Raw genomic sequence first — 23472 nt, forward strand, 5'->3', positions numbered from 1 at the left:
CTTGCATTTTGAACCAAGACGTAACATTTAAATAATGTACAATGTGCGAACCTAAAGGGAAAACAATGTTAATGTTTCCGAACAAAGTTTTCAAACATTGTGTAAGATACAATATGGCAGTCTTACTTAATTATGATCAAGATGAGTTGTGCATAATTATCTTACATAGGAAATTATTTAAGCACCTAATTAAATTTGAATACCATAGCAAAGCCTTCTTATTAATTCTGGAGAACTAGTGATAAAGTTGTCAGTGTCTCTGTTGTGGATGCCCTGCAGAGTGGGGGTTTTGTTGGTTTTCTTGGGAACCAATTCCTTTCTGTTTTGTCCCTATTGTGCAGTAATCAAGCAATACGTATGATGGAAAGACGTGAGAAACCGACGCCTGACATGTTTGGGGAGCTTCTGCAGAATGCAAGCACAATGGGTGATCTTAGGAACTGTCCAGTACGTGCCTACTCACTTCTATTTTTCAGTATCAGTGAATATTTAAATGCAAAGGAATCACTGCAGTTGAATGTGTTTACCGTATGCCTTTAAGACACGAAAATCATCTAATAATACAGCTATTTTACAGAGCTGCTTTAATGCAAACTAATTCTCTAATGCTTTGATGTTTGCCATGTTGCGAGGTTGTAGTTTGAATAATGCCATGACAACAGTCGGGTCACTGCGCAGGTGCTACTTTGCTTGTATACAATTGTTTGAAAGTCACCACTTGATATTTGGCTGTTTGGTCCTAACCCATTGGTTGGGGAAGATCTGCACAGGGCAGTGATCAGAATACTGCATTCCTGGCCTGGGAATATCAATGCAGCACTTCTTCGGTGTGTACAAACTGCTAGCAGATTAGCTGGAAATGCGTAAGTTTAGTCTTTACTTGCAAGTTGTGATGAAAAGGTGCAGGAAAAATTTGGTTTCAAAATTAAAACAAATCGGACAGGGTTGACCAGAAGGTAATCATTTTCAAGAGAGCCAGACTTGTTTTCTAAGTCTTTTGCGTCCACTGCAGTATTTGTGTATCACAAATGCACCACTATGAAACCTGTTCAGCGCCCACTTAATGACTTGTTGATATTCCTTTGTGCTGGAAATGCCTAATTCCATGGTAATTTTTACATCCTTTGGAAGATGGTCTGAGAATGTAAATGGAATCTCAATGACGACAGTTCATTGTTGAATATGAGAAGTTCAAAGCTGTAAGCAGTTTGTTCCTGTCTCCTGATCAGACTACAAAATAACAGCGGTAATAAAATAAATGTGTCCTACTCTTAATCTTATTCAAATCATTGAAGTGGTTTCATGATATAAACATAGTTCAAGCATTTGTAATTAAAATGCTAAATGCTTCGTCCATTTGTAAAATGTATTATTTGTCATTGGATAAATATCTTCATTTAAATCAACAAATTCATATAACTTAAAAGTGTATTCACTGTTTATTTCTGAAAGGTATAAAATGGAACGTCATTTTTCTGTAATAACCTTCCAAGCCATTTTTAAAAGTGGACTTGAAAGTTGTTCCTTCAAATATTATGCATCTTAATTTTCTTCCTTTCTCTTGCCCTTAATCTCTGTCCCATTAATCCCCCCCCCCCCCCCCTATACACATTAAATATCCTGACGTGTCTACGGTGGGTTTGATGTCATTTACATTGACAGGCAGGCAGTATGGAGCCGTTGCTTTGGCTTCATCTCGCTGACCTCCCGTCTGAAGCAGCTGAAAATCTTAAATAAAGATTAATTTGGGGCCCACTACTATGTTGTGTTGAATATAAAGACACAATTGGTGTGTCTCAGCTTGATTTGAGTTTCAGTACTGTCTTCTGTAATGTTGCTGATCTCCCTAGCAGCAAGCCAGTATGTTGAAGCAGTAAAGCTGAGAAGCAGTGTCTTGTCATTGACCATGGTTGAAGATTTCCTTTTTCTCTTTGATTGTTAAAGATTGTGCTTATGGTACAGTTAGTGTTTTTCTGTGATTTCCTGAGGCTTCCGTTGCTCCATTTGATTATAGATTAATGTAACTTGACAGATGCTGTTTAGTAGAAACCTGTACATTCTTCCTGTTAATCCTGAATGTCTGCTACAGACAATTAATTTTATGTGGGTTGGGAAGGATGGGAAAGGCAGCAACTGGCCTTACGAACAGCAGTGTTCAGCAACTCCAAGAATATTTTCAGGTAAAACCACTGAAAACAGAAATGGTCATTTGAGATGTTAATATTTATCGACTAGACCTCTGGGCATTAAATTAGTTAAATGTTATCTGGAGCATTGTGTCCCCAAACTGGGTGAATAAATTCATCAAATTGCCCATATGGAAGGTGAATCCTGAAGTTAATGTTAAGAGTATATTGCACTGATGCTGAGCTTGTTATTGCTACTGACTGATAATCGATCATTGGCAGTAGTGAATTAGAAACTGGAGTGATTGAAACGATGTGACAAACTGTATCCGTTGCCTTTTGAAGATCATGCGGTATATCGCAATGATTAATGTCCTTTTATTGATCACTAATTGGCGCAGCACAAACTGCACTTTCCAGTTATAATTTCATAATGAAAATTGCAAATTACTGTGCATATTTTTTGGCAATGTTATGCAAAATAAAATTACATAATTGGAACTATTAAATGAACAATGTCTTGGACTTTTGCACAATTAACACCAAACAGAACTTGAGACTGCCCAGTGTATTTTGTGATCTTTCATTAGTCCAGGCAGGTAGAGGTGGAGATAGCCAATACATATTTACAAATAAATAACTATTAACATATAGTCTATCCATTTCAACATGTAGTCAGCATAAGAATTTATTTTTCATCTTTGCAGCAGAGTAAGTTTTTCAATTATTCAATTAAATCTTGAGAAAAGTGGTAGAAGGTACCATTTTAATCACACGCCAATCTTTTGTAATGCTAACCTTTTAGTAACGCAAGTCGCCGCAGACATTTTTTTTAAAGTTAATTAAAAATTTTAATCCGATTAATTCTTGTTCAACCCCCACAAATAGCTGAAAACTCCATCACCAGTGGGTGCCCTGAATGGGGATTAGTAGTTGTTTTGGCTGGCTGACCTATTTCCACCTCCTTCCTCAGGCTGGGCCCTAAGCCCTATAACAACATTCAGTGGACTTGGCTCAGGCTGATAGTTGAACGTGGTGCTTTCCTGCTCACTGAACTTCAACTTTCGTACTGCATCTTCAGTGGCCTAGTAAAGGGAAGATAATGAATTTATAATATATACTGCAGTTGTTTGAATAGTCATTACAGTCAGTTTTTTTTAGTTCACTTAAACTAAATCTGGTGAGGGTGCAGAGGAATCACCTGGAGCAACTTGCTCTCATCTACCACTGTTCTGCTTCTTCATTGTCATTTCTTCTTTCTCTCCCATTGTTTTGAGAGGTACCTGGTTCCTACCAGATGTCTCCGATGAATGAAATTTGGAATTTAGCACTGTATGGGAGTGAACCTGCAGCTGACTATGCTGCCACAGCACATTCAGGGGTAGTGGGCGGTACTGTTGTACAAAAAAGCTTCCTTTTTGTGGAGAACTGTAATACAACAATAGGTCATCTTCAAGGAGGAGATTTTCAGATACAGAGTACATCCCATCAAGGGTGAAAAGATAGGAGAACCAAAGTCAGGGGTCATTGGATGATGAGGGAGATAGAGTACGATCAAACAAAAAAAGAGGGTGTGTGATGCCCATTAGGTGAATTCTTCAAGTGAAAACCAAACCCAAGTACAATAAATTGAGACGGAAAATAAAGAAGAAAATAAAACTGGCAAAGAGACGATGTGAGAAGCAACTGCAGTTAACATAGAAGGGAACCTAAAGATCTTCTCCCAGCATGTAAATAGTAGCAGATAGTAACTGGCAAAGTGGGGCCTGTTAGAGACGAAGAGAGTGAAGAATGCTTAAAGCTGCAGGGCAAGGCTAGAAAAAGTAATGAGTACTTTGTATCTGGTTTATTAAGGAAGAGGATGCTGACGAAATATTGATAGAAGCAGAGATCAGTGGTGCATAATCGGAGAAAACAAATCAACAAGCCCTTAGAAAAATTTGAATTAATTAAAGATTGCCAGCACAGATTTTTAAAACTCAGAACATTCTTGACTAACTATGAATGTTCCATCATTGAATGCATTTAAGACTGGGATAGACAGCTTTTTGGTATCTCAGGGAATCAAGGGAATTGCTGGGACAGAGTCATGTGGGAGTTTTGTGTGCCGAGATCTTTGAAAATGGAAGGCTATACTGTGATAGTAAATATCAAAGCATAAGGGATCTTCAGCTACACAGATAGAGATATTGAGTGCAATAGCAGGGAGGTTTTCCTGAACCTGTACAACCTTCTGGCAAGAGGTGCAGAGGAGATGTGAGTAAAAGCTTTTTTACCCTAACCCTACAACCTGTTGCCTTCATAGGTGGTTGAAGTGGAGATGATTAATGATTTTAGTAGGAATTTGGATGGACCCTCGCGGGGGGTGGGGGAAATAAACTTACAGGACTATGGAGATAGAGTGGGGAAATGGGACTTTACAGCTTTCAGTGAGCACTGCATAAACTCAGTGTTGTTCTTGTTTGTTTTGGTTTCATGTAGCGAGATAATTTTTTAAAAACACTTTTTTGATTTCCTTTACAGAGCAACTGTGGTGAGAAGATCAGAATCCGCAAAGTGTTGATGAACTCCCCTGAGATAATCACTATTGGTTTGGTCTGGGACTCTGATCATTCTGATCTTGCTGAAGATGTCATCCACAGCTTAGGAACATGCCTCAAACTAGGAGATGTAAGATGGTCATTATTGTTTATTATTGGACAATATGGAAAAAACATTGTGTATTTTGCATCACCGTTTACCAAATACCAGCAGTAACAAGGAGCATAAAACTAAGTTGAGTAGATGAACGTGGTAGGTTTAATTGAAGCAAAGAAATGGTAAAGGAGAAAATAATGGGACTTAGATAGGTAAATCTCCATTACATGATTATTTTTACCCCAGAGAATCGAGAAAAACATTGGCAAATGAATTTTAGCTGCGGGGGGGGGAGAGTTTCTGGGAATTTCCAGAGACCTAAGCGCTTGAACAAGTATGAGCTGATCAAAGAAAATCAAAATGGATTAACGATGGGTATGTCATGTCTGACTAAACTTGTTGAATTTCTTGAAACTAGTAGTAAGGTGGACAGGGGCCGGTTTAGCTCAGTTGGTTGGACAGCTGGTTTGTGATGCAAAGCAAGGCCAGCAGAGTGCGGTTCCAATTCCCGGACCAGCTGAGGTTATTCATGAAGGCCCGCCTTCTCAACCTCGCCATCGTCTGAGGTGTGGGGATCCTCCGGTTAAATCACCTCAAAAGGGGGAAGCAGCCTAAGGTCATCTGATTCTATGGTGACTTTACTTTTTAAAAAAAGTGGAAATCTGGAACTTTTGCCTCAAAAGGCTATGGATGCCTGATCAACTTAAATTCTGAAGATTGAGGGCAACAGATTTTTTATTGGGTCATAATATCAGAGGATATGGTTTCGAGTCAGGGAAATGGAGATGAGCCAGGATCTAATAGAATAGCAGAATATGCTTAAAAACCGAAAGTGCTGTAAAAACTCAGCAGGCCTGGCAACACTGGTGGAGAGAGAAAAAAGGTTCATGTTTTGGGTTTGAGTTCCAATGAAGAGTCATATTAGACTCTGCAGAGGCTGCCAGACCTGCTGAGATCTTCTCACACTTTGTATTTATTTCAGATCTCCAAAATCCACAGTATTTTGCTTTGTTATAGCAGAACAGACTTCATAGAATTGACAGTGGAGAAGGAGGCCATTCGGCCCATTGAGTCTTGGAAAGAGCACCCCACTCAAGAAGACACCTCCACCCCATCCCCTTAACCCAGTAACCCCAATTAACCTTTTTGGACACTAAGGGCAATTTAGCATAGCCAATCCACCGAACCCGCGCATCTTTGGACTGTGGGAGGAAACCGGAGCACCCGGAGGAAACCCAGGCAGACACGGGGAGAACGTGCAGACTCCGCACAGACAGTGACCCAGTGGGGAATCGAACCTGGGACCCTGGAGCTGTGAAGCAACTGTGCTAACCACTATGCTACCCCCTATACTTGATGGGCTGAATGGCCAATTCCTGTTCCTATACTTTAATGTGTGCGATAGACAGAACCACACTAATGGCACTTTGTTTATTTTTCATCGAATAGCTGGAAGATTTGTTTTGTAGCCATTTAATCTTTGTAAAGGTTAAAACTTGCCAAATAATTTTTGGATAGTAAAAGGCCTGTTGGCAATCGCACCCATTGGGTGAGATTCTCTGGCCTCCCCACGACGTGTTTCTCAGCGGCGGGGGACACCCTGAAATTGGCTAGCGGCAGGATCTTCTGTTACTGACGCTGTCATGGGATTCCCCATTCAATCCATCCCACACCCCTGGGAAACCCGTGGCAAGGGGAGTAACTCAAAGACCCTGCTGGCGTGAACAGCATGAAGATCCCGCCTATTAAACTTTAATAGCAAAGTTCTTGTCTTCATGATTTTGGTTTTCATACAGTTTATTTGATTCACATTTAGTACTGCTTCTTTCATTGCTTATTGTTTCAAACACACATCAATTAGCTTATAGTTTTGTGAGCTGGTATGTAGAGAATTATCCTTTGCAAAACTTTATTATCCTGGTCAAATCTAACAGAATAAGGAGTTAAAGATGTGAAGCTGGGCTGGTGTTCTTGTTTAAGAAAGAGTTTTTTATTCTGGCTAATGCACAATGTGTTTATGATGGAAATGGGCTTTGAGGTTATTCTCCAGCAACCTACCTTGGAGCAGGTTTTGACAACAGAAGGTTACAGGCTAATTTTGTTCAAGGCTTTCATCATTGGGGAAAATATTGAATTAATTTTCTGCAAACATTTGGCAGCATTCACTGCGCCACTTCTGTCAAACATTGCATTCGGATGCAGCTCTCACATTCTGCTTCAGGTGCTCCTGTTATTGTGCAAGGGCCAGTCTATGGATTTTATTTGTGCTGTGGTTTAGATTTTACAAAAGAAAAGCTGATTTACAATGTTGTGCCCTTTTTCAATTTTGTGTTTGGAAAATGAAAATAACTGTTTGCTGGTTACCATAGCAGAATAAAGGCTTTCAGCTTTCTTTTTAAATGCCATTGTATCCAACAAAGACATTTGACAGGTTTTTAGATCTGCAGCTTGAATGAAGGGAAGAGATAGAGTGGGCAGGATAAAATTGTTCCGTTTGGTGGAGAATTCTAGAACCATGGGACTTAGATTGAGGAAAGTGGCAGAAGGTGTAGAGGGGACGTGAGGAAGAATGTTTTTACGCAGAGGGTGGTGGGAGTCTGGCATTCGATGCTCAAATTTGTGGTGGATGCAGAGACCCTAAACTCTTTGAAAAAAAAAAATCTGGATCTGAACCTCCAGTGCTATGGAGCGGGTTCAGGAAGGTGGGATTAGAAAGGGCAGGTACCTGGGTGTCCTTGGGCTGGCATGGACAAGATGAGCCAAATGGCCTCCTTCTGTGCTGGTAACTTTTCTATGGAAGTCTTGGAAGATCCATTAATTGCACTGAACTTTGTTTTGAATGGTAGCATTACGGTCTGGAATGCAGAAATAAAATCAGTGAGGAACTGACTAAATCACTGAGCAGTTGCAGCTTTGTTCTAACTATATGTTCCTTTTCAGTAATAGACTTGCTATTTTGGGTGTATTTTCCACACACCACTGTTGATTATCGTATGTTATTTCAACACTATGGAAACAGCAAAAAAAATTGAAGTTCTTCTTGAATTCTTTTTTTTAATAAATGTTTTTTATTGGGTTTTTGAACAAAGTATATATATATATATATATATATTATATAGAAGAGAAGGGCACACAAACATATTTTAAAAAAGTAATAAAATATAAAATAAAGTAACTGGTAAGGTATGCACCAGCTCAACAGCAGCAACTCTGTACAATTGGCAAAATTATTTACAACCCCTAAGTAGGCATCAGTTTGTTGGTGGTGGGGGGGGAGGGGGGGTTGTCACTTCTCCCGGAAGGATTTTGCTGCCGTTGTCGTCTCGCGCTCACCTCCGCTTCAGCCATTCCTCCGGTCTTTTGCCTGTATTCTCCTTGTTCTCTGTTCCTGTAGATGCCAAGTTTGTTATCGTTTCCCGTGCCCTCCTTCCGGCTATCATCTCCACCTTCCTGGTTCTCCTCTATTGTTCCCTGTCTCTTCCCTCGCCTCCTCCCTCCCCCCCCCCCCCTCCTGTGGTTCGCCTTTCTTTCCTCTCAGGTTTAGGTGTTGTCCCTCTCTCCCGGTCTGTCTCTCCCTCTCATGCTTTGGCTACTTTCCCCTGGTTCTTGGAAACCTGGCTATTCTTCTGCTTGTTCGTTGGCCATAAACCGGTCCCGGAACAATTGGGTGAATGGCTCCCACGTTCTGTGGAAGCCGTCGTCTGACCCTCGGATGGCGAATTTGATTTTCTCCATTTGGAGAGATTCCGAGAGGTCAGACAGCCAGTCTGCAGCTTTGGGTGGTGCTGCTGACCGCCAGCCAAACAGGATTCTACGGCGGGCGATCAGGGAGGCAAAGGCAAGGACGACCGCCCTCCTCCCAGGAATAGATCTGGCTGCTCTGAAACCCCGAAGACCGCCACTTTCGGGCATGGCTCCACCCTCATCCCCACCACTTTGGACTTTCCCTTGAAGAAGGCTGTCCAGTACCCCGCAAGTCTGGGGCAGGACCAGAACATGTGGGCGTGGTTGGCTGGGCCTCCTTGGCACCGTTTCCATCTATCTTCCACCTCTGGGAAGAACCTACTCATATGGGTTCTTGTTAAGTGGGCTTATGTACCACTTTTAGCTGCGTCAGGCTGAGCCTTGCACACGTGGAGGTGGAGTTGACCCTATGCAGTGCTTCGCTCCAGAGTCCCCACCTTATTTCTTTTTCTTTTTTTTTTTTTGCCAGCTCACCCCTGATCCCGTGTGACTTCACCTTTTGTACTCGTCTACCATGAGGGACCTTGTCAAAGGCCTTACTGAAGTCCATATAGACAACATCCACTGCCCTACCTGCATCAATCATCTCCACGGATCTACTCCCCCCATCTGATCCATAAACCCCCTAAGCACCTTGGCTGCAGCCAGCCTCCTCCCCGTCCTTGATCTGGAACGATCTAATGCTGGGTCCAGCACCGTGTTAAAATCCCCACCCATTATCAAACTCCCTACCTCCAGGTCCGGAATACGCCCCAACATTTGTTTCATGAATCCAGCATCGTCCCAGTTTGGGGCATATACATTCACCAGTACCACCTCCGCCCCCTGCAACCTACCACTCACCATCATGTATCGGCCTCCATTGTCCGCTACTATGTTCTTGGCCTCAAACGACACCCGCTTCCCCACCAGTATTGCCACCCCTCTATTCTTCGCATCCAGCCCCGAATGGAACACCTGTCCTACCCATCCCTTCCTTAACCTGACCTGATATGCCCCCTTCAGATGTGTCTCCTTCAGTCCCTTTAGGTGCGTGAACACTCGGGACCTCTTAACCGGCCCATTCAGGCCCCTCACATTCCACGTGATCAGCCGGATTGGGGGGTTAACCCCCCCCCACCCACCCCCGCCCTGCTAGATCCACATCTAGCACTTTTGCTCCCCCCATATTATTTCCGTGAGTCAGCTGACCTCTGCTGACCCCGGCTTCCCCCGCCTTCCCGTTGATCTCCCCGTGTGGGAGTCTCTCCTCCTTACCTTCCTCCATCCCCACCCCCAGCGTGGGAAAAAAGCCCGCGCTTTCCTGAACCAGCCCCGCCCCCTGTGGCGCAGCTCCTGTTGCGGCCATTATCCCAGTTCCCTCATCCCCGAGTCTCACCTCCCTCCAGTACCGACGCCCACATTCCCCATCATCATCATTTTGTCTTCTTGGCCCATCTCAGCACCGTACGCCTTCTTAACAACCCTCTCAACCTGGGTGGCAACTTTCAGGGATCTATGTACATGGACACCGAGATCTCTCTGCTCATCCACATTGCCAAGAATCTTAGCATTAGCCCAGTACTCTGTCTTCCTGTTATTCCTTCCAAAATGAATCACCTCACACTTTTCTGCATTAAACCTTAGTGTCCGAAGATGTGTAGATTAGGTGGGGTTAGGGGGATAGGGCTGCGGGGTGGGCCAGGGAAGGGTGCTCTTTCAGAAGGTCGGAGCAGACTCGATGGGCTGAATGGCCTGCTCTTGCACTGGTCGGAGTTTGTGACAGTTTTCTATGTCAATAACAATGTTTGAGTTTTGACAAGAAGAATATGCAATAATGCTAATTGGATGTGTAAAAATATTGGCTATTTAGCCTTTTAAAAATTATCAAGTAATGTTTCATTAAAGACCCCTGGCAGGAGGCTCAGGCCTCGTCCCGCCACATTCCTGCCCCGACCCCCAGCGGGAGGCTCAGGCCTCGTCCCGCCACATTCCTGCTCAGACCCCCAGCGGGAGGCTCAGGCCTCGTCCCGCCAAATTCCTGCCCCGTCCCTCGGTGGGATGCTCCGCCCTGCCCCACCACATTTCCCCCCGACCCCCAGCGGGAGGCTCCGCCCCGTCCCGCCACATTTCCCCCCGACTCCCGGTGGGAGGCTCCAGCTCGCCCCGCCACATTCCTGCCCCGACCCCCAGCAGGAGGCTCCACCCCGTACCGCCACATTTCCCCCCGATTCCCGGCGGGAGGCTCCGCCCCGCCCCGCACATTCCTGCCCCGCCCCTCGGTGGGAGGCTCCGCCCCGCCACATTCCTGCCCCGACCCCCGGCGGGAGGCTCCGCCCCGTACCGCCACATTCCTGCCCCGCCCCTCAGCGGGAGGCTCCGCCCCGCCCTGCCGCCTTCCTGCCCCGACCCCCGGCGGGAGGCTCCGCCTCGCCCCGCCACACTCCTGCCCCGCCCCTCGGCGGGAGGCTCCGCCTCGCCCCGCCACATTCCTGCCCCGCCCCCTGGCGGGAGTCTCCGCCCTGTCCCACCACATTCCTGCCCCGACCCCCGGCGGGAGGCTCCGCCCCGCCACATCGTCCCCACCTTATTTCAATCCCCAGGTCCTCCTCCCATTTCTTTCTTGTTGCGTCCCGTACGGTGTCGGCGCTTGCTACCAATCGGTCATACATGTCGCTACAGTTTCCTTTATCTAGTATGCTTGCGTCCAGTAACTCTTCCAGTAATGTCTGCCATGGCGGCTGTGGGTACGTCCTTGTCTCCTTTCGTAGGAAGTTTTTGAGTTGCAGGTACCTGGGACGGGATTCTCCGACCCCCTGGCAGCGGCCACGCCGGCGATTCTCCGGCCCGCGATGGGCCGAGTGGCCGCCCGTTTTCGGAAGGGTCCCGCCGGCGTGTGTTACGACATGTATTTGCCGGCGGGACCTGGCTCCGCGGGCGGCCTCCGGGGTCCGCGGGGGGGGAGCGGGAGGGATCCGGCCCCGGGGTGCCTCCATGGTGGCCTGGCCCGCGATTGGAGCCCACCGATCCGCCGGCGGGCCTGTGCCGTGGGGGAACTCTATTCCTCCGCGCCAGCTGGTGTACCGGTCCGTGATGGCCGGCGCGGAGATGAACTACCCCCTGCGCATGCGTTGGGATGACGCCAGTACACGCTGGCGCTCCCGTGCATGCACCAACTTGTGGAGGCCGTTTGGCGTGGTGCCAACCCTTTACACGCTGCCCGGAGTGGCGCAAACCACTCCGTCGCCGGCCTAGCGGCCCAACGCCGGAGTGGTTCACGCCACTCCTTCGCGTCGGAATTGCCCGCCCCGCTGGTTTCCGAAGAATCCCACTCCTTAGCTCGTTCCCCCTGGCTAGCTGGAATTTCTCTGTCAGTTTGTCCAGTGTTGCGATCCTGCTGTCTGTGTATAGGTCTCTGACTGTCAGTGTCCCTCTGTCCTGTCCCCACCTTTTGAAGGTGGCGCCAGTCAGCGCTGGTGTGAACCTATGGTTGTTGCAGATGGGAGCTTTGTCTGACATTTTGGCCAGGCCAAATTGCTGCCGTAGTTCGTTCCAGGACTAGGAGGGTGGCTATCACCAGCGGGCTGCTGGAGTGTTTTTTGGGTGGGGATGGTAATGCTGCTGTGGCGAGGGCCCGGAGGGAGGTCCCCATGCAGGAGGCCTCTTCTGCGCACACCCACTCACCTTCTGGTTCCTTCATCCATCCCCCTATTCACCTGGCCGTCGCCGCCCAGTGGTAGAATTGTAGGATTGGGAGGGCTAGCTCCCACCGGATTTTGTTTTTTGTTGGACCTTCTTTGGGATCCGAGCATTTTCTCTCTCTCTCTCTCTCTCTCTCTCTCTGGGAAGATCTCGCTTGTGCTCATGTTGAGTTTGTAGTCCGAGAAGACGCCAAACTCTTTCAAGAGCGCGATGATTCCGTCCATGCTGCTTTGTGGGTCCGAAATGTAGAGGAACAGGTCATCTACATAGAGTGAGACTCTGCTCTCTGCCGCCCCTTCGGATCCCCCTCCAGCTTTTTGCTGCTCTGAGCGCAATTGCTAGTGGCTCGATCGCTAGAGCGAACAGCAGCGGGGACAGTGGGCATCCTTGTCTGATGCCCCTGTGCAGCTGGAAGTATCGGGAATTGGTGTTGTTGGTCTGTACACTCGCTATGGGAGAGTTGTGTTGGAGTTTTACCCAGGAGGTGAACCCTGTTCCAAGCCCGAACCGCTCCAGTACCTCTGAGGTATTTCCATTCGACTATGTCGAAGGCCTTTTCTGCGTCTAGAGAGACGATCACCTCTGGTACTCTCTCCCCAGAGGGGGTCATTATCATGTTCCCCTGATGTTCGAGGTAAGCTGTCTAGCTTTGACAAAGCCCATCTGGTCCTCTGCGACCACCTCTGGTACGCAGTCTTCTAGCATTTTGGCTAGGATTTTGGCATCTGCGTTCAGCAGTGAGATCATAGAATCATAGAATCATAGAATTTACAGTGCAGAAGGAGGCCATTCGGCCCATCGAGTCTGCACCGGCTCTTGGAAAGAGCACCCTACCCAAGGTCAACACGTCTACCCTATCCCCATAACCCAGTAATCCCACCCAACACTAAGGGCAATTTTGGGCACTATGGGCAATTTAGCATGGCCAATCCACCTAACCTGCACATCTTTGGACTGTGGGAGGAAACCGGAGCACCCGGAGGAAACCCACGCACACACGGGGAGGATGTGCAGACTCCGCACAGACAGTGACCCAAGCCGGAATCGAACCTGGGACCCTGGAGCTGTGAAGCATTTGTGCTATCCACAATGCTACCGTGCTGCCCCATGTGTCTGTATGACCCACATTCCGTTTGGTCTTTATCTTTCTTAGGTATCAGTGAGATTGAGGCCTGTGTTAGCGTGGGTGGCAGTGTGTCCCTAGCTACTGAGTCTGTGAATATCTCCCGCAGGTGCGGGGCCAGTGTTGCCGCAAATTGTTTGTAGAAGTCCGCCTGGAACCTGTCTGGTTCTGGTGCCTTCCTTGCCTGCATGGAGCTAATGCTGTCCATGTTCTCTCTGAGTGCTAGTGGTATGTCCAGGCCCTGTTTTCTGCCCTCCCCCACGACTGGTATGTCCAGTCCATCAAGGAACGGTTTCATCCCCGGACTCTCCCGTTGGGGACTCTGAGGTGTACAATCCTTGGTAGAAGGCCTTGAAGGTTTTGTTGATCGTTTCTGGTTCTGTTTGCAATGTGCCTCTGGTATCCCTGATTTGTGCAATTTCTCTGGTGGCTGCCTGCTTTCTCAACTAGTGTGCCAACAGGCCGCTGGCTTTGTCTCCATGTTCGTATAGGGTCCCACGTGCCTGGCGGAGTTGGTGCACTGCTTTCCTGGTGGAGAGCAGATCAAAGTTTAGTTGTAGCTCTTTCCTCTCCGCTGGGTGCTCTACTGTCGGGGCCTCAGAGTATTTACAGTCTACCTCCAGTATGGAGTCGACCAGCTGCTGCCTAGCCGCCCTTTCCTCCCTATCTCTTTGCGCTTTGAAAGCGATGATTTCACCTCTTAGTACGACCTTTAGCGTTTCCCAGAACGTGGAGGGTGAGACCTCCCCGTCTGGTTGTTCTCCGTGTACTCTGCTATGGCCCGCGATATCTTTTCGTTGAAGGCCTTCTGAATTTTTTTTTTAATATAAATTTAGAGTACACGATTATTTTCCTTTCCCACTTAAGGGACAATTTAGCATGGCCAATCCACTTACCCTGCACATCTTTGGGTTGTGCAGACATGGGGAGAATGTGCAAACTCCACACGGACAGTGGCCCAGGGCCGTGATTCGAACCCAGGCCCTCAGCGCTGTAGTCCCTGTGCTGCCCTACTCTTCCTGAATTTTAAAAATGAATCATAGTTGTACAGTTCTGGGCCTCAAGCTACCTTTATGCTATTGCATTCCGATTAGAAACTGAAATCGTTTTGCATTAGCTAGACAATTATAGTGTAAATGTGGTTTAAATCCATTGTCTAGAACCGTAATCAATCATATTGGGTTTTACTGTGGTTGACCAACATTGAATGAAAAATATCTTGGGAAACACAATGGATTTTCTTTTTAATGGAGTTGCTATTATCCTGTTACGAGACTATCATAATTTGCTCTTTGCCAGTCAGCCTCTGGAAAGAGTATAGCAATGAATGCAGAACCCCAATATTAACCACAGATCTCATTTATGTTCCTCTCTGACTTTTATTTCCTCCAGCTCTGCGAATAACTCACTCTTACAATTCCCTCACTAATGAGTAGTGACCTGTAAACCCCCTTGAGTAGCTTGCAGAACGTTTAGGAGCCTTGGTGCCTGCAACAAAGTATGGTTTCCAACAAGGTCGCACTGTAAGCATGTGCAGCATGATATGTTCTAAAACAAAAAGATTGACTTGCACATAAAAATGACTAATTGTTTGATTCCAGATAATTTAGTCAATATTTCATCTTGTGCATTTGTTAATGAGACTGCCACTTTGTTTTCTGAGAGCTTAGAATAACTAAAGCAAGGATTGATGCCGATATCTCTCTCCATTGTAAACTAATGCTGCTTTAGATTTAATCCGTCACAATTTCATCCAGCTCCAATGGATATCCTTTGTATTTTACAGCTGTTCTATCGGGTGACAGATGACAAAGCTAAGCACACAGAGCTCTATTTGGTAGGGATGGTGTGTTACTATGGTAAACACTATTCCACCTTCTTTTTCCAAACAAAAATTCGCAAATGGATGTATTTTGATGATGCCCATGTGAAAGAGGTACGGGTTCTTTACCTAAAATGCTGCAATTTTGTATTAATGTACTTTAGTTTGAGTCATGATATTCCTGGCATTTAAGTGTCTGAATGCCTATGGGTAAATCATAACTGCAGTATATGAATAAAGTAACTATGACAGCCTTGTCTAAGCTGTCTTACCTTAGTTCATGCATTTGCTTCCCCGTATATGATTTATAATGGTGTTTGAACTGTAAATTTAGACAGTCACTTCTGAATTAATGTTGCTGGGAGGCAACCTCCACACACAATCCCCACCACCCCTCACCCCCACCCAAACTCTGAAGCTGCTTCCCCTGAAGTAGTACACTTTTCAATGTGAAAGAAGAATTCCAAGGGGATGGCCTATCATCCATGGTTAACTGAAAAGGTTAATGATGACAGTATTCACGTTAAATAAAAAAGCATTAAAGTTCAAGAAAAAGCATATATTTGTGCCGAGACTAGTGGCGGGTCAGAAGATTGGAAAGAATATAAAGAACATCAAAGAATGACAACATTTAAAAAAAAAAAAAATTCCAATTAAGGGGCAATTTAGCGTGGCCAATCCACCTACCCAGCACGTCTTTGGGGTCTGGGGGTGAGACTCACGCAGACAGAGGGAGAATGTGCAAACTCCAGACGGACAGTGACCCAGGGCCGGGATCGAACCTGGGTCCTTGGCACAGTGAGGCAGCAGTACTAACCACTGCGCCACCGTGCCGTCCCGACAAAAAGATTTATAGGGAGGGAAAAACTAGAGTACGAGAAAAAGCTAGGCAGTAATATAAAGACAGATAGTAAGATATTGATATTTAAATAAGAGTTAACAAAATGACTGGTGGTGCAGTGGAAAGTGCATCTAGGGAATTGGTAATGGAAAGTAGGGCTATGGTAGGTTAATTAAATAGGTATTTTGTCTGGTCTTCATTATAGAGAGCACAAGTAACAACCCAGACATAACTGTAAATCAGAAATTGGATGGGAGGGTCGTCTTCATCCCAAGATGGTTAATGCATTGGGTTTATTTTTCCAAAATCTAAATGGTGATAGATTGTGGAGCTCTGAGGTACAGAGGGGTTGGGGTGTCCCATTGCATGAATCACAAAAGGCTAGTGTACAAGTACAGTAGCTAATTAGGAAAGAACGAAATAGAACGTTATTGTTTATTGTGAAGGGAATTGATTACACAAGTAAGGAGGTTATGCTTCAGTTGTGTAGGGCATTGGTGAGACCACATCTGGAGCGTGTGTACAGTATTGGGCTCCTTATCGAGGGAAAGATATGAATGTATTAGAACTAGTTCAGGGTAGGTTTACTAGACTAATACTAGGAATGGGCAAGTTGTCTTCTGAGGAAAAGTTGGAAAGGTTAGGTTAGGTTTGTATCCACTGGAGTTCAGAAGGGTGAGAGGTGACTTAAGTTCCTGAGGGGTTGAGGGGTATTGACCGAGTGGATGTGGGCAACTGTTTGCATTTCTCGAAAAATCTAGAACTAGAGATCACCTGAAAAATAAGGGGTCGCTCGTTTTAAGACCGAGATGAGGAAAAGGTTTTTCTCTGAGGGTCGTGAGTCACTGGAATCCTCTTCCTCAAAAGGCAGAGCTCGATAGATTACTGATGAACAAGATTATTGATGGATTATTGATGATTATTGATGAGCAAGAGGGTGAAAGATTATCGGGGGTAGACAGGAATATGGAGATGAGGTATCAATCCGATCACCATGATATTGAATGGCAGAGCAGATTCAAGGGGCTGAATGGCCTACTCCTGAACCTAATTCACATGTTTGTAAGAACATATTTTTAAGTGTAGAATGGCCAGGTTCCCCCTCACAGGTAATTCCATTGAAATGCAGCAATGTTTAATTCTGAACAGCATCATCAATGGAAGGAATGTTGAGTAAGCTATGTTGACTAAATATATCTGGAACAATGCAGCCCTTCTGATGGTATGTTTGTGACGTTTGTACTTTATATTTCGCCTCTATATTCCCTTGCAAGCTGAGACTGCCAAAGTTTTAAAAAGAATTGCTCCTCTTCTGAGCCCACATCTCAACGTAAACAAATTGTTGCAAAGAGTAAATCGCTCCAGTTTCCTTTACGCAGGCACAAATGGGTTAACACATAACAAGATCAAGTACAATTTAAGTTTTATGAAGGCCATGTTTTTAGATGTATTTGAATTATGAATGCCAGTTTAACAAAAATTGAAACTGTTTCAGTGTGGATAAAGCAATACAGTAACAACATTAGTGTTGCAATTCTTCTTATTTTCAATTTAGATTGGACCCAAATGGAAGGACGTAGTGACCAGATGCATTAAGAGCCACTATCAGCCATTACTCCTTTTGTATGCAGATCCAAGAGGCACTCCTGTGTCTGTACAGGATCTGCCCCTAGCAGTTTCCCATCAGTACAGCAGAACCTGTTATGACAGTGAAGATTCAGGTAACTATGACTTGTTATTTTCAAGGCTTTAAAGTGGCCGCACATAAGGTTTCAGGGATGGAGACTTCAGTTACATGGATAGGCTGGAGAATTTGGGGTTGTTCTCTGTAGAGAAGAGAACATTGAGAGGAGATTCAATAGCAGTGTTCATAACTATCAGAATCTGAATGCAGTATGTAAAGAGAAACTGTTCTCATTGACAGAAAGGTCGAGGAGCAGAGGATACCAATTTAAAATGATTGGCAAAAAAGCCAAAATGTTGACATGAGAGAATGCTTAAATGCAATTGGTTCGGACCTGAAATCTATTGCTTGAAAGGTTGGTGGAGGCTGCTGCAACCTTGGCTTTGAAAAAGAGATGGATAAGGGGGAACATTTCCTGGGCTATGGGGTAAAGATAGGACAGTGGGACTAGGTAAACTGATGTTGCAGGGAGCCGGCACACGACTCGACAACCCAAATAAATAGCCTCCTTTTGTGCGTTAATAGTTCTATGATTATTCATGTGTAATTTAAAATATCTCCAGCTGCATTTGGCTCAACATGGCTAGATGGAGGAATGTAGCAATGTATTATTTCCAGGTTGCCCTCCAAACCACTCACCATTCTGTATTGGGAACTGCACTGCCAATACTGAGATGCAAGGTTTTGATCCCCAATCTGTACTGTGGTAACAGATTTCAGCTGCAGCTTCAGTTTGCCTTTACCCCTTTTGGTTTGGTTCAGATCCAGCAAAAGGGCAGTGCACAGGAGAACATTGGTCAGTGGCAGAATCATGCCTGAACGCAGCATTAACTGTTGAGGCTTCTATAAGAAGGAGCAATACATCCCAAGGTATCAGAGGGCAGCTGGTTCCTCTGGAATTGGACTCTAAAGGGTCAGACTTTTAAGGTAGAAAGAGGTGAGAATATGGAGGAAGAGGGAGTTATTATTAGCTGTATTTCTACTCATTAGTTCGCCTGCATTTGCCATCTCCAATCACTCTCCAGATAAATCTATTCACAATCAAAGCACATAAACTTTCATTGCAATTCTTTGTAGTATTGTTTTCCATATTTTGAGTGCTGACAATGAGATTCCCTTATTAATGATGTAATCTTCTTTAGATATATTGTTTGGGGAAAGTTTGTATCAAGTGTTTACTTGCTAAGCATAGTTTCTTGTTTTCTTAAATTAACTGATAACGGTAACCATGTATAAATTGTTTTTGACGCTATTTCCCTTGCAGGATGCTGTGTTTGAAAGCCTTGTGCGTAGATTAAGACTCGATTTATTGGTGTCAGACTGTTGTAAAATGAAAAGGCTTCTGTCTCCTCTGCTGGATTTCACTCCCTTGCAAGTGTTTGCTGCAACTGGTATTCAGCAAAGCCAATTGAGATGGCAGCTATAACTGGAATATGTGACGTGCTCTGGATAGTCTTACTCATGTTTTTATGGCTTGTCTTTTTGCAGGAAGAGAGCCATCAATATCGAGTGACAGCAGGACCGATTCTTCTACTGAGAGCTACCATTACAAGCACAGTCATCATGAGTCTACGGTCAGCCATTTCTCCTCTGACTCGCAGGGTACAGTGATTTATAACATGGAGAATGATACAGCCTCTCAAAGCAGCAGGGACACAGGTACTATAAATCTAGAACTGATGCATAGCCCTAAGAATCGAAAATCAATCTCAGGCAGTACAAATCCTGGCAAAATGGATTAAATTAAGATAATAAAGGATTATAATTTTAGACAAGGAAATTTTACAGTGGATACTATAAATTGAAGTGCAATAAAAACTGGAAAATAAATTGATTCAATTCTCATAAATTTTCAACCCAATGCATGAGCCATTAAGTGGAGGTGTTCTTTTAGACCCTTTGATTTATTGGTGATATTTGAGAACATGTCCTGTTGAAGGAACTAAATCTTGTATTTTCCTTTTTCTTAAAAAACTGATGACGTGGGTTCAGATAAATTAGTTTTTAATGTGTTGTAGAATGGAATAGGCATCTTGTTTCATCTGATACTTTAATCTGCCACCTGGAATTGCAATAGTCTAATCACCCAAAATAATTTCCATAAAGGAACTTCTTGGAAATCGGTTAACTGGTCGCTTTAGCAGTGGGTGGCACAGTGGTTAGCACTGATGCCTCACAGCGCCAGGAACCCAGGTTCAGTTCCCACCTGGGTGACTGCGTGAAGTTTGCACATTCTCCCCGTGTCTGCGTGGATTTCCTCCGGCCGCTCCGGTTTCCTTCCACAATTCAAAGATGTGCAGATTAGGTGAATTGGCCATGCTGAATTGGCTGTAGGTTAGGTGGTTAGGGGCAGGGGAGAGTGGGCCTACATAGGGTGCTCTTTCAGAGGGCCGGTACAGACTTGATGGGCCAAATGGCCTCCTTCTGCCTGTAAGAGTTCTATAGTTATCAAGTGGTTACCATATCTGTTCTACAATCAGTTGTGTTTCACTTGTAGGTTTTGATGTTGCTTAAATAGGTCACTGCTTGGTGTGCTGTGGACCCTACTGATTGATCAGCCACCTTGGCAAGCCAGAGGGACTGGGAATGGTAAACTGATTATTGGGAATGGTATTTTTCTGATGAGGTTGCAGATAGCCCAGAAAGCTCAATCCCCATTGATGGGGTGGTCATGGTTGGATAATCAATCAAAAAATTATCATTGTTTTGTATTTGTAAGCTGCATGGCTTTAGCTGAAGTTCAGCAATATATCTGCTCTGGCTCTTGTCTAAGCTCTTTGTAGGTAATTAAATCAAGTGTGTGTATGTCACAAAACAGCTATTTGCATTTATACAACCGTGCAACGTAAAATCTATTGAATGCATTTGAAGGTATAATCCCAAACAAAATGATGCCAAGCCAAATAAGTAATTTTTAGCAAGAGAGAAGGAACTCTGGAGGTGGAAGGAATTGGCCTTTGTAATGATGAGGGTATTGGGCCTGAGGCTCTGCTTGGAGTTGAGTCGGACAATGAGGTTGAGAATCTAGTTCAACTTCAGAGGCAAATGGAAACAACGGTGTTGGTGTATAATTTGTGGCAAATGCTGAAGACGCTTGTAAGATCAGTCTCACAAAAACTGAAGGAAATTGTGACTGATCTAGATATTGGACCAACAGTCTGACAGCGCAAAGGCCATGGAGAGGTTCACAGAAGTAATGGAAAGGTAGAAATGGGTGTCATCAGCACACATGGAAGCTGAACCTATATCTAGGGTTGAGATTACTTGAGAAGCTTGGATTTGAATAATAAAGATTGAAAATTGGGGTTAGATAGATTTTTTCCCCACAACTTACAACAGAACCTTTGAATTCTGCTCTCAAAACTAAATTTATTGGTAGTAAGGGAAGCTGAATACATTTGAGATTTGTGATCACTGACTACAGTGTAATGACAGTCAGAGACATCACTTTGATAATGGCGAAACGTTGCTATCTGCATCACAGGTACTAATATCACTTATTATTAACAGCATTGTATTAGTCAGTGAGTTGGAGGCGGGGAATCTATGGAGTTATCCCTGTCGTATTCTTTAAAAGTTATTCTTTTTATCTTGAGAAATTGATATTTTGTCTCAGGACATCATACAGACAGTGAATCTAATCACCGGCCTCCTTTCAAAAAAGGGATTTCTGTGGATAGAAGGCGGAGTTCCAGCCGACCTAGGCACCCTGATAATCGAGGAAAACCAGAGAAATCTGATGAAGTTCCGCCCTGTGGTTATCACAGTGAAGGTGAGGAAAGGAATTTATCGAGAAACCCTATCGCAAAAGTACCATGAATTGGGAAGTGCTGGGAGGTGGGTGCCTGTGAATAGTGGAGTACTGCTCTTGTGCACGCTTTATCCTTTGCATCTTTTATGTCTGAAATTGTAGGTGAAACGTTAAAAGAGAAACAAGCCCCGAGAACGGGACCAAAACCTGCTACTAGTAGGTTAAAGGACTTCAGAGAAACCATGAGCAATATTATTCACAATAGACCTTCACATAACCAAGACCAGAGTAACAACAAATCATTTCCAGCCAAGGCGATTGAGATTGTAGACAATGACAGCTTCCGAACGTCAGGTGGACAGTCACGTGACTGGGAAATGGAAAGCACCAGCAGTGAATCCAAATCGAGCTCATCAAGCAGGTCAAAGCCTTACCTGTGGAAACCCAAACGGGAGGTCCTCAACATTGACAGTATTTTCACAAAAGAGAAAAGGAGGATTGCCTGCTATACTCTGATGAATGCAACGTCCGAGGATGGCACTAAAGATTGTAACCACAATAAGACCGAAAATGTGGTCGGAGTTGGTGGAGCTCCTTTGACACTAGACAATATAAAGAATGAAGGGAAAGGCGTACACTTAAGTAATGACAGGTATGAGAAGGCTGGGTATCCTGGTAAGTGTATGCAACAAACTGGGAACCACAGTTTGGGAGAAAGCGAATGTTTTATTCAGAGAATGGAGTCTGGCTATGAAAGCAGTGAGCGCAACAGCAACAGTCCAGTAAGTTTGGATACTTCGGTTCCTGATGGGATTCCAGGTGGAGTGCACAACTCTAATGCCAATCCTTTCAGGTAAATCAGTCATCTGATTACTTAACATTTCTTACTCGCTGTTGGACTAGGAGGTTATAAGTTTCATTTTGCTTTATATTGTTTGTTAAAAACATAAATATTCTGGAATTGCTTCAGTACAAAGCTTCTAGTCACTTTCAAAATCTTTTTTCCAATATCAATATTTCTAACAGTGTGTGAATACAATTCCTCAAGCTTGACCAAGTTTGTAGCTCAATGTCAGATATATTTAACATGGGCTGTATATTGAGTAGTAGCAGAAAGAATGGCAATAGCACCATGAGATTCTTGTACGAGCAGAATTTGTTTCTTTGCCTGGCAATTAGGATTGAAGTACAATTTACTTCTCAACTTTCCGTGGTAAATAAATATATTGGCAAAACCATTTAATTTTGGTGAGTAACAGGGCATGTACATGGTGAATGTACATTGTACAAACCATTTGATATCATCGCTGTACGACAACTAGATTGCCAACTAAATAAATAATAGGACACAACACCGATTATCATAAAATACTGCTTTGTCTTTAAGTTTGCAATCCTTGCCCTATTGCAAGGTTATACTGCTGCCTGCCTGTAGCCTTAATTTATTTCCTTTACCATTATACCTGTGGTAATTGCTATAATCTGTCTAAGTGGGCACTTTTGTGCCTTACAGTAAATGTCGATTTCTCTGCTCTATTTAAAGGGAAGCAAATGCCAAGAAACCCATCAGTTCCGGTCCTTCGTGGAAAACGGTTCCCAAGTCCAAGAGCAGCAGTGCCTTACAACAGGAATTATCTGTAGCCTCTAAGAGCTGGGTGAATTTGCAGCAGACTTTCAGTGAGAAAACCTTTTTATATCCTAATACTGAGCGCTTCTTTCTGATGAATGCAAATTGTCTTGATGGTGTTTTGTTTCTCACTTACATGTGATGTCATAACAAAATCACTAGCTGCTATTTCTTCTTTACCTACCTGAAGTTTCTCACCAAATGTTTGCTTTACAAATATCATTAGTTTGAAAATGCGTGTGACAAGATGTTGAAACTGCCCCTAGCTGTCTTGGCTCTCCATATATTGGTGAAATAACTGTTGCAGGAGTGTTTATTTTCAAAGTTTAAAAAGAAAGCAATGGGGTTTTTGCGTGTTGGTGTGGACAGATCAGTAACTCTGAGAAAACATACCAGTCGTCATAATGCCTCCATTTCCCCCCCTCCTGCAGTTAAT

The 23472-nt window shown here is 44.4% G+C and overlaps 1 protein-coding gene across 6 annotated transcripts in view; it reads left to right on the top strand.

Moving 5' to 3' along the window:
- Nucleotides 1-23472, top strand: part of LOC140403484 (ubiquitin carboxyl-terminal hydrolase 54-like) — a 166936-nt gene that overhangs the window by 109415 nt on the left and 34049 nt on the right. For 4 of the 6 annotated variants that reach the window (XM_072491391.1, XM_072491394.1, XM_072491392.1 and 1 more), the window contains exons 7-14: nt 342-447; nt 4650-4796; nt 15098-15247; nt 17530-17695; nt 19147-19317; nt 21275-21430; nt 21572-22262; nt 22953-23086. In XM_072491391.1, the coding sequence (XP_072347492.1) occupies nt 342-447; nt 4650-4796; nt 15098-15247; nt 17530-17695; nt 19147-19317; nt 21275-21430; nt 21572-22262; nt 22953-23086 (1721 nt within the window). Of the gene's footprint in view, nt 1-341; nt 448-784; nt 864-4649; nt 4797-15097; nt 15248-17529; nt 17696-19146; nt 19318-21274; nt 21431-21571; nt 22263-22952; nt 23087-23472 lie in introns of those variants that run through there. The other 2 variants (XM_072491395.1, XM_072491396.1) reach the window with 2 other exon arrangements.

Source organism: Scyliorhinus torazame, chromosome 28 (genome assembly GCF_047496885.1).
Source record: "Scyliorhinus torazame isolate Kashiwa2021f chromosome 28, sScyTor2.1, whole genome shotgun sequence".
NCBI classification, from domain to species: domain Eukaryota; kingdom Metazoa; phylum Chordata; class Chondrichthyes; order Carcharhiniformes; family Scyliorhinidae; genus Scyliorhinus; species Scyliorhinus torazame.